General features: G+C 35.2%; 1 protein-coding gene and 1 non-coding gene across 2 annotated transcripts; one reads left to right on the top strand and one right to left on the bottom strand.

Annotated features, from left to right (window-relative positions):
* Window positions 1-6677: 6677 nt before the first annotated feature.
* Window positions 6678-6758, bottom strand: TRNAL-CAG (transfer RNA leucine (anticodon CAG)). The gene has a single exon. It is a non-coding gene; the product is annotated as a tRNA-Leu (tRNA).
* A 4434-nt stretch (window positions 6759-11192) lies between these two features.
* On the top strand, window positions 11193-12991 carry LOC131068203 (uncharacterized). The gene is made up of 3 exons (XM_058003383.2): window positions 11193-11403; window positions 12183-12376; window positions 12542-12991. The coding sequence occupies exons 1-3, from the start codon at window positions 11193-11195 to the stop codon at window positions 12989-12991; spliced, it is 855 nt and encodes a 284-aa protein (XP_057859366.2).
* Window positions 12992-13595: the final 604 nt, after the last annotated feature.

The following is a 13595-nucleotide window of genomic DNA, read 5'->3' on the forward strand; positions in this document are numbered from 1 at the left end:
ACTACGTGTGTGACATTCCCTGTTCATCACAAAGTGTTACTCACATTTTGCACTCCCTGTTCATCACAAAGTGCTGCTCATACTTTGGGTACTCCATGTTCATCACAAAGTACTCTATCTTGGTGCTCCCTGTTCATCACAAAGTGCCTTGATCTATCCTAGTCTTCCTAGAGGACCTGCTTGAGTGTATCCTCTCAGCAGCTTATCCAATCGACAGCGTATGTTCATCACAGAACTGCCTATTTGACCTAGAAGACCAAAACCTTGCATTTTCAGACACAAACGCGTTTCTAACTCACAAACGCACCTATAGACTGCACAAGCGCGCCTGAACAACACAGACACGCCTGATTGACATAAACGTGCCTACATTTGTCACAAACGCGAATTTGCAACACACGCCCTTTCAGGACACAGACGCGCCCGCATTAGACACAAACGCGGTTCCAGACGCAGACGCGCCTGGCACCGACACAGACGCACCTGGCGGACACAGACGCGCCTGGCACCGACGCAGACGCGGTTGCACTTTTTTGCACTTTTTTTTGTGCCCTATTCCTAAGCGCATTTATTGCTAACTAGCGTGCATTAATGACAAAATTGAATGCGTCAAAGTACGAGGAGGTTTGGTGGTACTTACCGGCTCTCCTGCCTCTGCTGGTCTCTAAAATCGGCGAACGCGATTGAATCTGTGTACGAAAGCCATCGCTGCTGACTGCTGCTACTCTTTTTCTCGCTCTACACTGTGATCTCGTGAGGGTGTGGATGACAATGAGGATGTCTTTTGCCTGTGGTCTATCTTATAGCCTACCCTAGCCCTCGCCTTCATTTCCCGAGTCAGTCTTCATTATCCTGTGACTTTGTCACTTTATCCGACCATTCCATTCTAGCCTTTCTTTCTTATCGAGAGATTGTCTGCAATCTTTCCAGACTTTTTCATCCAATCTCTCGAGGGGGCATATCATTCCTATCCTGGGGCAACTCTGTATCAGTTCATCTTATCTTCTTTGAAACAACGCGACAAGCCGCATTGTCTCAAAGAGGGGCAAAATGTAGACACCTAAAATTGTCCAATCTAATTAAATAAATATTTTATTTATTTAATTATCTAAGCCTAATTCTTCTATTAATTAAATAAATCTTTATTTATTTAATTAATTCATTTATCCTCTTCTAGCCTTATTCCTCATTTAAATAAATACATTTATTTATTTAAATTATCATTTTCCTAAATTAAATAAATATCTTATTTATTTAATTATCCCACTTCTTCTATTAATTAAATAAATCTTTATTTATTTAATTAATTCATTAAGCTTTTCCACACATGACACATGTCATTCATCTCTTAATTCCTACACTACCTACCTCTTTCATTATTTTACTATTTCTTCTACCTACCCTCTAATCTTAGCCAACCTCCTTTTACACCTCTCAATCTTATCCCTCCATTTTCATACAGTGTCTTCTATATAAGGAGATGCTTCCTTCATTATCAACCCTAATCAAGCATTCTAATGACCTAATCGACAATTTGGAGGACTTGACTACACTACGATCCTACTTGCAACCACATTCCGTTATTTGTTGAGCTCTTGTGCATATAAAATCTGAGAGCAAATATATCAAGCAAGATCAATGGAGATAGGAAGAATGGAGATCAAAACCCTATTGGACATGTGATGGTATAATCTTTGTGATTTCATGTGATTTGCATTGTCTTAGGTAATCTTCATATGTTATGGTGGATCTTTGTTGATTGTTAGGCTAGGGTTTTGTGGTTGAATTCATTTAGCCTTTCAATATTGTTATTATTGTTATCCATTTTCACCATATACAATTATTATGGGAGATTTTCAGATTTTTTGCTCCCTCATGAAATTTGTGAGATTTTCCTTCTTAATTAATACAAATATAACAATTACCAATCAATATAACAATTACTGAAGCATTATTTATTTCACGTGTAATCATTTTGTATCTTTTGTTTTTGAGGAATATATCATATCTTTCTTGCCGCTTGCGTTTATGGAAGGTGTTCTTCGTTTGCTATTTGATCTTGCAGGTGTTTGTGTTGCAAAACTCAACATGGTATCAGAGCGTGGATTTTAGAAACCCCTTCTTAAGCTTTGAGGGTTTCTTTTCTCAAAAGTGTTATAGGGTCAATACTTCTATACCTTTTTTGTGGATCTAAAAGTATTTTTTTTGAAAAATCTATAAAATTTACCATCTTGGAGAAAAAAGAGATTTGGGTTTCCATCTAGGTACCCATTAGTTTGTCAAAATTTGTCATAGTTTGTAAGAAATTTTTTTTTTAAAAAAGCAAAAATATAAGATTTGGCCATAACTTTTTTTGTGCAATTTTTTTTGTCAATCAATTTTTGGGTTGAGTTTTTAGCCCCCAAAAATCATTTGGGCAAAATTTTTTATGCACCTACTAATGTCAACAGGGAATATTTTGTTAGTTGTTAAACTATGCTTTACTTGAAATATTCTCTTAAAATATTCATTTCTTGACCAAAATCTTGGAATATTCTTTATCTAGCATTATAAGGAGAATCTTTGATTAGAATATTATGTAATCAAATCATTTGATAGAGTTGATTTTATGGTTGTGCTAGTGTGGAGAGGGTTGGCTAGGCACATGAATCATGTTGTACCACTTAGCACAGTCGTATGAGGTTTGAGTAGTTGTTGGGTACGACCATACTCTATGCCTACACAAGGTGCACTATTTATTTTATGATTTTTTAAAATCTATATAACATAATATGAAAATTTGCACATTTTTTTTGAATTTTTTTTTTTACCAAAAGATTAAAATTTTTATATATATTTTTGAACTTATTTAAAAATCATACCTCCTATGCAGGTTAGACCATATGGTTCACTCACAAAGTTTTTCACCTCAATACCGACTTTCTCTAAAATTGATATTTTGATGGTCAATCTATATGTTTTTGGGCCTTCTAAGCATGATGTTAAGGTCTTTTTTAACCCAAAATTCTCTAAAGTGGCAACTATCTCCTAGATTTGGCAACTGCATTAAATCTACAAACCCTAGTAGATTTGGCCTCCAATGTTTAACTTGGACAAAACAAAGGCCGATATGACTTTCTCAAGCAGTTCAAACACAATGGTAAGCTCAGATTTGATGCAAAAAGCTCCAAAAATGAAACTAAAATACAAAGCCAAAAGAGGAACCCTTTAAGATTTGGTATTTCTATCATACCATTTTAATTTTCCATATCATACAAGGATGCAAGAGAAGACCATACTCAATGCTTCAATAAAATACAAGATTTTCATTCAAGATCACCCAAAATACTAACCAAAGGCATTCAACTTGCTCTTATACCATGTAAGGTTCGGTTATGGAGATAGCAACTCAAGATTTAGAGGCCTAATGGAAACCACAAGATACTCAAAAGATCAATATGACTAGAATAAATGGTATTCCTATGAAGAATACAAATAAAATGGATGTCATATAATGAGATTACAAAGTGAGCCCCTTGGTTAAATAGGCCAAGATGAGAAATAGAATAACATAAGATTATGCCTTGAGTGTCTTAATCTTATGATCAGTGACATAAAGGGATAAGATAATATCACGTGACACATAGAAATTTCTAGAAAGATTCTTATGTGTACCAAGTAAGTAATCTTTAGTGATAATATGTGAAAGGGATCTAATAATGGAACTAGTTGGGTAATACCACTATTCACACCAACATTTTGAACACCCCCATGACCTCTCCTATTGTGAATACAAGCTTTATCTTTAGAGAGAAAATGAGAGTGAATGGAAGGATGGTGTGGGAAAGAGAAAAAGAAAGCTCTTGGGAGAGAGAAATCAAAATGGAAGTGATTTTAAAGAAATTTAACGATAGGGAAGCAAAGGAGGATGCAAAAAATCACATGAAAGACAAATGAAACATAGAGAATTGTAGGAGAGGAAGGAAATAAGTTGAACGGTGTGGTAGATAAGACCCTCTAAACATCGAAAGAGAGGTCAAACTAGATGGAAAATGCTGCACAATATGCACAAATAGATTAATTGAAAATATAGTAGAAAATTTCAAGCAAAAGCATTTTTGGTAGGTGAAAAGATAAATTCCACAACCATTGCCAACATTCTTAGTGTCTATGCAAAATTGAAACCATTGGAACGAATTGTATTCAATTTTCATCAAAGCATAAAGGATAGAGACTTTCAAACAAATGCAATTGGTAAGTGTAAGCTGAGATGTCATAACCTTTGGTAACATTATCTTTGCTTATGTGAAAATGTGAGCCAACTCTACGTGGGATCTTAAAAATGATGAGAAGAGGCATGTTGGGGAAGGAGAAGCTATGTTGCTCCTATAATTTGCAACATTCAATTCTTTTAAATTATATATCTCTTCAAAAGTTTTTATTGTGTGTAATCTAGAAATGATGTGCACTCTACTCATAAATAGGGAGGGGAATTTACCTTATATTCTTTCTAAAGGAGGAAATATGTCAGATCCATGTGAATATTGACTAGTATGGATATCTTTTAGGGTGTATATGGTGAAACATTTGTAGGATTATTTATGCTTCTCTATTTCAATAAGTATATTGGGCAATAGATTCTACCATGTGGACCATTACAACCAATTTCAAGACTAATTGTGGACCTATCTATGGGGAGGTATGGGATTCAAATGTTAATTACAAATGAGTTGAAATAATAAATTAGACTAAAATCTTATTGCTAGTTTATGTTAAGAAATCCACTAATGATATCATTCTTGTTAATAATCTAAATAAAGATATTACAAAGTTTTAGAATTGTTACCAAGTAAGTAGCAACAAAATGTTTAAGAGTGGCTAACTTATATTTTGTAATTATCATTATATAAATACAAAAAAATTAGCCATGTCCCTATTTAGGAAGTCATCAAAAGGACTACATTTAACCCTTATGATCTCTTAAGCGAATATATGTGGTAGTAATAAAGTGTTTACGATGTTAAACTCCACAAGTGTATTTTGTCTTCATTCTTATTCAAGTGCAAAAACGATTTTTGTGAGTGGTTACTTTAGTGAAAATCCATATGGTTTACCTAATCTCAAATGGGTTTAGATCACATTTTTAGAAGTAACTTAGATTGGAAAATAAAAGCAAAAGAAAGGAAAATATATGTATGTGCGTATGTGCACGCACATGTATGTATGTATTTTTATATATGTATATGTATATGTATATATATGCATATGCATATGTATATGTACATGTACACGTCCATATACATATACATATACATATACATATACATTGTATCATAGAGTATCAACATGTCTAGACATATTGCATGGTTCCATGTTATCTTTAATCACTATCTTGTATTGTTGATTTAGTGGCAAGCATTTGAATCACAAGCTTTAGATACATGTTTTATGTATAAGGTGAACAAGTTTCCAATAGAAAATTGACAACATTCTAATGTATGGGTAAGGTTCAAATTTGTGCACAAGGTTTAGATCCATATACCCTTTCTATGAGTGAATAATTTTCTTTCATGTTGGTTGCTATTTTACTTTAACATGCATATTCATGGTAGTTCATATGTAATTCAAATTGGGGGCAAAATGTAATGGTGCAAAATGCATACCTTGCATTTTTTCCCTTTGTATTGGGTCCATCTTAATGGGGTTTGTATTATGTAAAATAGTGTATTCTTGCATGGAGGTTGGAAAATTATCTAATATTAACTTGATTCCATCTTTACACGTCCTTAAATACTAGTCCTAATCCCTACTTTACCCATCAAATTATGTAGATCAACTTCATAGAATATGGAATTTACTTAGGTTGATTTCTTAGATCATGAAAATGACCCACGAACTTTGAAATTTAAAATTTAAAATTGGGCCTATGTTCCTCCTTTCCAACTAGCCATTACGAGCCCACTAAAGTGTATTGTTTCAAATTGTACACTAAGGTATTGTATAAAAGGACAAACCCTAATTCATTATGATCCATCCACAAGCTCTACTTTGAAATGTGCATTATGATTCAAGGAGCATTATGCAACATTAATATTGCATCATAGAGTGTCAACATGTCTAGACATATTGTTCCATGTTATCTTCAGTCACTATTTTGTACTGTTGATTTAGCGACAAGCATTTGAATCACAAGCTCCTAAATGGTGTGTATTGATACCATCCCTTTTTGGATACACGTTTTATACATTTTCCATTAGAAAAATGACAAAGTTCTAATTTGTGTGTGTAAGGTTCAAATTTGTGCACATGGTTTAGATCCATATTCATGAAGATGAACCAAAGTAATAAACTATATTTCTTAGTCCCAAAACATTCATTCAACGAGTCTTAATTTTCTAAAATTAACAAATCAATTGACAACATTTAACACATCATATCTTCATCAAACTTAAAACCAAATACCATTATTTTCAAAATACCACACAAGAAATATATTTGATCTTTAATTTGATCCTTAAAATTTAAAATTGTTGAAATTATCCTCTCATCACAATGTCCGTAAAATTGAATTTTTTAATTAAAAAATATTATACAAAAAATAAAATACAATCTTTAATAATAAAAAAGTATAGCACACCAATCAACTTACTACGTAGTCAAATGAGAGTATATTTTGAAATAAAATCAAATAAAACATATGTCAAGAATGGGATTTGAACCCATGCCCTTTCGGACCAGTACCTGAAACTGGCGCCTTAGACCAACTCGGCCATCTTGACATGTGATAATATAAGATTTTAACAATTATATAGACCACCTTTTTTAATGGGTTTTTAAATTAAAATAGAGATCGAATTTTAATATTATTTCTGCATGAAATAATTCACCCGGTTCATGGTTCAAAAGGAAATAATCTTTTTCTTTTTTTAACTAATGCATAAAGCTATTAAGCTATTTAGTATGGTCTTTTATAATTCATTAAAAAAAATTAATTCTATCATTAAATTATTTGATATATATATATATATATATATATATATATATATTTTATCATTCATGAGAAATTATGTTTATTTATTTATTTATTTTTTCAAGCAATAATGGGTCGAAGTCGACATGGTGTACATACCTTATTCCCTTGTGGGATTTGAACTTGCGACCTCTCTTTCAAGAGCACAAGTTCTCCACCACTAAGCAAACTCGAGCTGTACATGAGAAATTGTATGATTGTTTTTAGTTTTATTTGTGTATATTTTTCAATTAATCTTTCAAATCATACTCAATGATCTATCATGAAAAAGAGGAGAGTCATACTGATAAAAAAAATTCATAAGAACTATGAAATATTATTGTAGGTACTATAAATCTTTAAGATGGAAGTAAAAAAACGAAAAGAGAGAAAAGAAAATTGATGTTTTTAGTTAATAGTGTTTTGGATGTACAAATTTTTCTTAAAATTATTGCACTAAAATATGACTTATAAATTTAGAATATATTATATTCTATTTATCAAATTAGACTAGAGCTTCATTTCTAATGATTACAAAGCAAATTAGGTCTGTTAATGGGTAGTATAGGGTTGATCCTTCTCAGAGGTGAAAGGAAAATGTGATATAGCAAGATCGAAAGAAGGTTGGATTAAGATTAATTTTGATAGGGCCTCAAAAGGTAATCATGGGCCCTTGAGAGTAGGTTGTATTGTGAGAGATGGTCGTGAAAAGATATTTGCAATTGGTGCATGAAAATTGGCTGAAGGTACTAATAATGAAGTGGAAGCTCAAGCAATGCTTCTCATAATCAATTTGGCAAGAAGACTCTCAGCTCCCAAATTTCATTTGAAAGGTGATTCACAAATAGTGATTGATACAATATTGAAGGATGAAGCTCAAAGTTGGAAAATAAAAAAGCTCATTAACATTATTGTTCAGAACTTAAACCTTCTTCAAGATTTTAAAGTCTCTCACATTCGAAGGGAGGGGAATTGTGAGGTTCACTTTCTCTCAAATTGGGGTTGTGCCTTTAATGATGAGCAAAAGGTGTTGTGGTGGGATGACCAATGTGATGTTTAATAGGTAGAGGAGGTTGTCATGGGTGGTGGGATGAGACAAGTTGGTGTATGAATTTTACTTGCATAGTAAGAAGCAAGATTGAGGAGATCTTTGTTCGCAAGGTTGACTTGTCATGATGACTATCATGATTACTATTTAAAAGGGTCATTGAAGTTGATGGAACTATTGTTTTGATGTGTACCTTAGTGCCTTTTGATGGTTGAAGTGTGTGAGCAATTAAGATAGGGTGAGTTGAGCTGGCATGACATTTTTGGTGGTGCGCAGTTGACATGAGTTTAAGAAGAATGATTTTCATCTACTTCCCTTGTTTGTAACTGTTTTAAGTGCGGGTGGTGAAGGGTCTCTGGTTTTTTACAGCGCTACAACGGAGGTGAATTTCTCCCTCATTACAAGCAAGCAACAACTGGCCTTCATGGGGGAAATCCCTAAGTGGAGGATGCATAATGTTTTTAAAATTGAGAACTTGAATTTTGTGCAAATGGTGGATGTGTTCTTGGGGAAATAATATATGGAGTTAGAATTCAAATATAGGACAAATACAAACTTGGCCTCAATGTTTCTTGCTTGGATTTTCAAACTTAGTACGAAGGAGGATGTTAAATGGGTGATGAGAAAGTGTGTGAAGGAGTGAAAGTTTAAGTTGGACACATTCACAACTATTACCAGGTCGAGTGAAGGGTTTGTGTCAACAAGTGGTGAATGGTTGCACTCTGTAGAATTTGTACCACCTTTGAGGCCATTCATAGTATGGGGAGTGGACATGGATAGAGAAGTGCTCCGAGAGGAAGCACAAGTTGGGTGGGACTATATAAAAGATTATTTGCGGAGTAGGAGCAGATGTTGCAAGTGTTGGATCAAATGATTCTAAGAAAGCCAACAAGAAGAGCGTTTTCAAGAAGGAAGACTTCTAACTTGGCAGTAAGAAGGCAATAGAGTGATCTACATAACATTAATCTTTTGGTTTTGATATTTCTATGTCTTTAGGGTTTGTAGTTCTCGTCTAGGATGCCTACAACTCTATTTTGTTTATGTTCATGATAGTTGGGTTGGCCTTGGACTTTAATGTATGACTAGTTTGGTGGACAATCTTTTTGGTGTTGGTGGTTTATGTGGAATGATTGGTATTATCTTGTTTAGTTGATGCTATGAAATATTGATAGTTTATTGTACATTTTATTATAATTTTAATTTAAATATAAATGAACTATTTTTTGATAAGAAAAAAGAAAAAATTACAAAGCAAATTTGGAAATCTTCAAATAAAAGACAATTTTCTGAACACAAATTGTTATTACAATAAAGAAAAGAAAGGATCTAGTACTATTAAAGTTTCATAGTTAGATCAAATTTGATAGAGATCTTTTTTTGGTTGGAAGGGGAGAGTTTGTTGTGTGGTTAAGATGCAATATTATTTGAGTTTGTGCTCTTATTTGTATTCTAGAGTAATCTTATAAAATTGAAAAATGTAGTTATAAGATTAAAATGGATATTTTTTAATAAAATATGAATGCTACATTTATAGCTACAAATTTTAAGGTGATATTAGAAAGAGGGATTGAAAGTTTATATATTATGACATATTTAAATTCCGAATTTTATTATTAATTCATTTAATTACTATAATTTCCCACTTAAAATATCTTTGTAGAAAGAATTAAAAAAATCATAGAATCTCTCACTTTAGAAAAGATTCTATTTTTTCTCAATAATACCTATTTACAAATTTTAACAATTTCATTTTATAAGATTCTATACTTAATTTCTATTCTTTAAGATACTAAAAATCTAAAATATCAAAAGAAATTCAAAAAGAAGTATTGTATTTAAAATAAAGAAATATGTGAAAAATTATAATACAACAAATAATATGCTATCTTATAAAAATTTAATATATGATAATTTTATTAAAATTCTAATGTAAATGGAAGATGGCATTGCGTGTGGGTTGTGGCCGAGCTAGGGCGTGCCCTAACTCGTTTCCATCTCTGTTCTACTCTACGTGCTCGGGGGGGAAGGGGGAGATTCCAGTGTGTGAGTTAGAGGTTGCAGACCCTTGGCCCTTTTTATTCTTCTTTTTTTGCTGAATCTCGGTCTTCGTGGAGAACCATGAGCGTTCTTATGCGCAGGGGATAGCCGGGGATTTGGAGATGCTAGACTCGGCACCTGCAGTGCATGCATGTGTTGGGTAGCTATCGGGTAAACCCCAATCTGGGGTAGGAGAGTCTTCTTGGAAAGGGCTCTCGTGTTAAAAAGGTGAATGGGTGTCTGGAGAGATCCCAGGATCGCCCAGTTATAGTTATACAACCTGAACAAGTTTCAAATGATGTGGATTATTGGTGTCATCATGCACTCATTTGTAAGTTCATAGGTCTTCATCTCTCTTTGTCCGTGTTGGAATCATGGGTGCATCGGGTATGGAATCCAAAGGGAGAAATGGAGATACTTTCAGCGGCTAATAACTATTTTTTTGGTAATTTTCAATAATATGTCGAACAGTAATAGGGTGTTTGAAGGGGACGCGTCTATTCTGGCTCCAAAACGACAGTATGGATTGACTAACACACGTATTAGTCGCGCGTTTTACACCGTCGATTTTGCAATAAACGACTGCGATTGACTAACCTGTCCCTAACACACTGTACGAAAGGTCTGTTTTGGAGCCAGAATAGCTTCAATCGTTTGAAGGGGGGCCTTATTTATTCAATCAAGTGGGGCTCTTTATCAAGCCTTGGCATATTGGCTTTAATTCCACTGAGGAGATCCCTTCTCGGGTGCCTGTATGGGTTCGGCTACCGAGGCTGCCGTTGGAGTTCTGGAGGGAGGACATTCTTCATTCAATTTCTCTGCTTCTGGGCAAACCTGTGGGTTTGGCTACACAGACTCGGGATCATAAGGTAATTTCTTATGCTCACATTTGTGTTGAACTTGATTTAAGTAACCCTTTGCTAGACTCTATTGAAATATGTTTGGGAACATCGTCTTGGGTCCAATAGTTGAACTATGAGACCTTGCCATTTAGATGCAAAATTTGTCATGAGTATGGACATTTACAGAGAAGATGTCCTAGAAATAAACCCCCCCCTCCCCCACCCCCCTTCGACAATTTCTAGCCCTCCTCACTCCGCTTCTAAGGAGGATAAGGGGATGGATCCTATCTCGGAGGGACATGCAGACAAGGAGGGATTTACTCTTGTTAAGCCTCGTAATAAGGGTAAAGGAAAGAAGAGAACTTGGATGGACAGACAAAATGATGATACTTTTAACAAGTTTGATGTTCTAGAGGACTTGGTCCAAGAGGAAGGAATCCTAGTTGAGCTTTCTTCTGGGGTTAAGGTTCAAGGAGGGATGCAGGATGGTAATACAAAGAGAGAGGACCGAGCTTCATTTGTAGAAAACCAATAGGATAGACAAATAGCCACAGATTTGATTTCTCAAAGTTAGGGTATCCGAGAACCCAACGAGGCACAGGTTCTAGATGGTGAGGTGGTGGTGACTTCTGCTCCTCCTTCTTCTAAGGTGCCTTCTGATTCTGTGAAAAGTACCAAAGCTTTTCTCGCCTTAGGCTTGCATCAAAAACCTCTTAAAAAGGGACCCTTAGACAAATCCTTAAAGAGTGGGAGGAAGATTGATTAGAAGTAGGTCAAGATCATGGGTGGCATATTGGTTGAGTTAGGCTCTGTGAAGCTTATTGATTCCCATTTCTCTCAACCTCACAAATGATTGTTATCTCATGGAATGTAAGGGGATTGAACAACAACCCTAGACAAATGGCTATTCGCAGATTAATTGAATCTCAGTCCCTTGATATATTTTTTATTCAGGAGACAAAGCTTACAATGGATGGTTTGGCTAGTTGCGCTCCTCGCATTTGGCCCCAGGGTCTTTGGCAAGGAGTGGGTGCTCATGGTAGTTCCGAGGGGGTTGTGTGCTTCTGGAACCCAAGGAAGATTTCTCCCTTATGGTGGATTTCTAGCTGCTCATCTATTTCTATGGTCGCTTCTTATTTTAAAACTGGAGAAAGGTGTCTGTTCTCTAAATTTTATGTTCCTACTAACCTCCCAAGCAAGTCTCATGTTTGGTCTCACATTAATTTAGTTTGCTCACTAGATCATTTTCTCCCTTGGATTTTGGCAGGGGATTTTAATGTTGTTACTAGTTTGGAGGAGAAAAGTGGGGGGTTAGTCAGGTTGGACCTTGCTTCAAATTTGCTCAGAGATAATATTGGCTTCCTAAACCTCATTGATGTGAAGCCAACTAATGGTGTCTTTACTTGGAATAACAGAAGAAGTGGTGTTGAGGCTATTTCAAAAAGGCTTGATAGATTTTTGGTATCCTGTTACTGGGTGAATGACAAGTGGTCTACTAGTTCAGAAATTCTTGATTGGAGAGGCTCTGATCATTGGCCAGTCAAGTTTACTGCTATCCCTTATAGAATTTCTAAGAACCCTTCTTTCAAATTTCAATTGATGTGGTTGCGGGACCAATCTCTATAGGATCTTATGGCAGTTTGGTGGCATGAAGGAATGCTTGCTCATGGCAGGGCCATGTATACTTTTGGGAAAAGGCTACAACATGTGAAATACAGGCTCAAGAGGTGGAATAAACAATGTTTGGGAAACTTGCATGCTCAGAAGTTTGCAGCTCAGTCTCAATTGGATACTATTACTCGTCAGATTCAAGATCAAGGGATGTTTCCTGATCTTAGTAAAGTTGGGTCCTTAGCCCTTAAGGAGTTAGAAGAGTGGGAGTTGTGTGAGGATGTTTTTTGGAAGCAAAAGTCTCATGTTGACTGGCTTCAGGAGGGAGATAGAAACACGAGTTTTTTTCATAACTTTGTTAAGGCTCGACGGTATGGTAACTTTATTACTTCTCTTGTCTCTTCAGGAGGGTCTCATTTCTCTTCTAGGGAAGATATTGCTAGGGAAGCTGTCAGGACTTTTTGAATTTGTTCACCAAGGAGGATCCCATGTCTATGGTGGAGGAGAGGGCTATTATGGATTGTATCCCCTCCCTAGTCTTAGATGAGATAAATGGTGCTCTCTTGTGTCCCATTTTGTATCCCAAACTGGAGGAAGTTGTGTTTCATATGAAAAAGGGTAAGGCTCCTAGTTCGGATGGGTTCCCAATTGAATTTTTCCAAGAATTTTGGGAGATCATAAATTTGATCTTTTAGCTGTGGTTCAGGAGTCTCATAGGAATAAGCGAATGCTTAAGTCTATGAATTCTACCTTTTTGGATTTTATTCCTAAGAAAGAGGGGGCTAATAGTTTGGATCAGTTTAGGCCTATTCCATTATGTAATGTGATCTACAAGATCATCACTAAATTGATTGTTGAATGAATCAAGCCATTCCTTGGTGTGTTGATCTCTACAGAATAAGATGGTTTTGTGGGTGGTAGACAGATCTTGGATGGTGTGGTGATAGCGATGGAGGCTATTCATTCTATGGCAACTTCTAAGGAGAAAGCTATGTTCATTAAGCTTGATATGGCCAAAGCCTATGATTGGGTGAGATGGGGCTTTTTACAGAAAATCTTCTTGGCTTTT

This window comes from Cryptomeria japonica, chromosome 1 (assembly GCF_030272615.1).
Source record: "Cryptomeria japonica chromosome 1, Sugi_1.0, whole genome shotgun sequence".
NCBI classification, from domain to species: Eukaryota; Viridiplantae; Streptophyta; class Pinopsida; order Cupressales; family Cupressaceae; genus Cryptomeria; species Cryptomeria japonica.

Bases quoted from the DNA above. Each gene is read 5' to 3' on its own strand.
- LOC131068203 (XM_058003383.2), top strand. From the start codon at position 11,193: ATGGATCCTATCTCGGAGGGACATGCAGACAAGGAGGGATTTACTCTT. The intron at 11,404-12,182 runs GTAATACAAAGA...GGATTTTGGCAG, and splicing joins TCAAGGAGGGATGCAGGATG to GGGATTTTAATGTTGTTACT. The intron at 12,377-12,541 runs GTATCCTGTTAC...CAATCTCTATAG, and splicing joins AAAGGCTTGATAGATTTTTG to GATCTTATGGCAGTTTGGTG.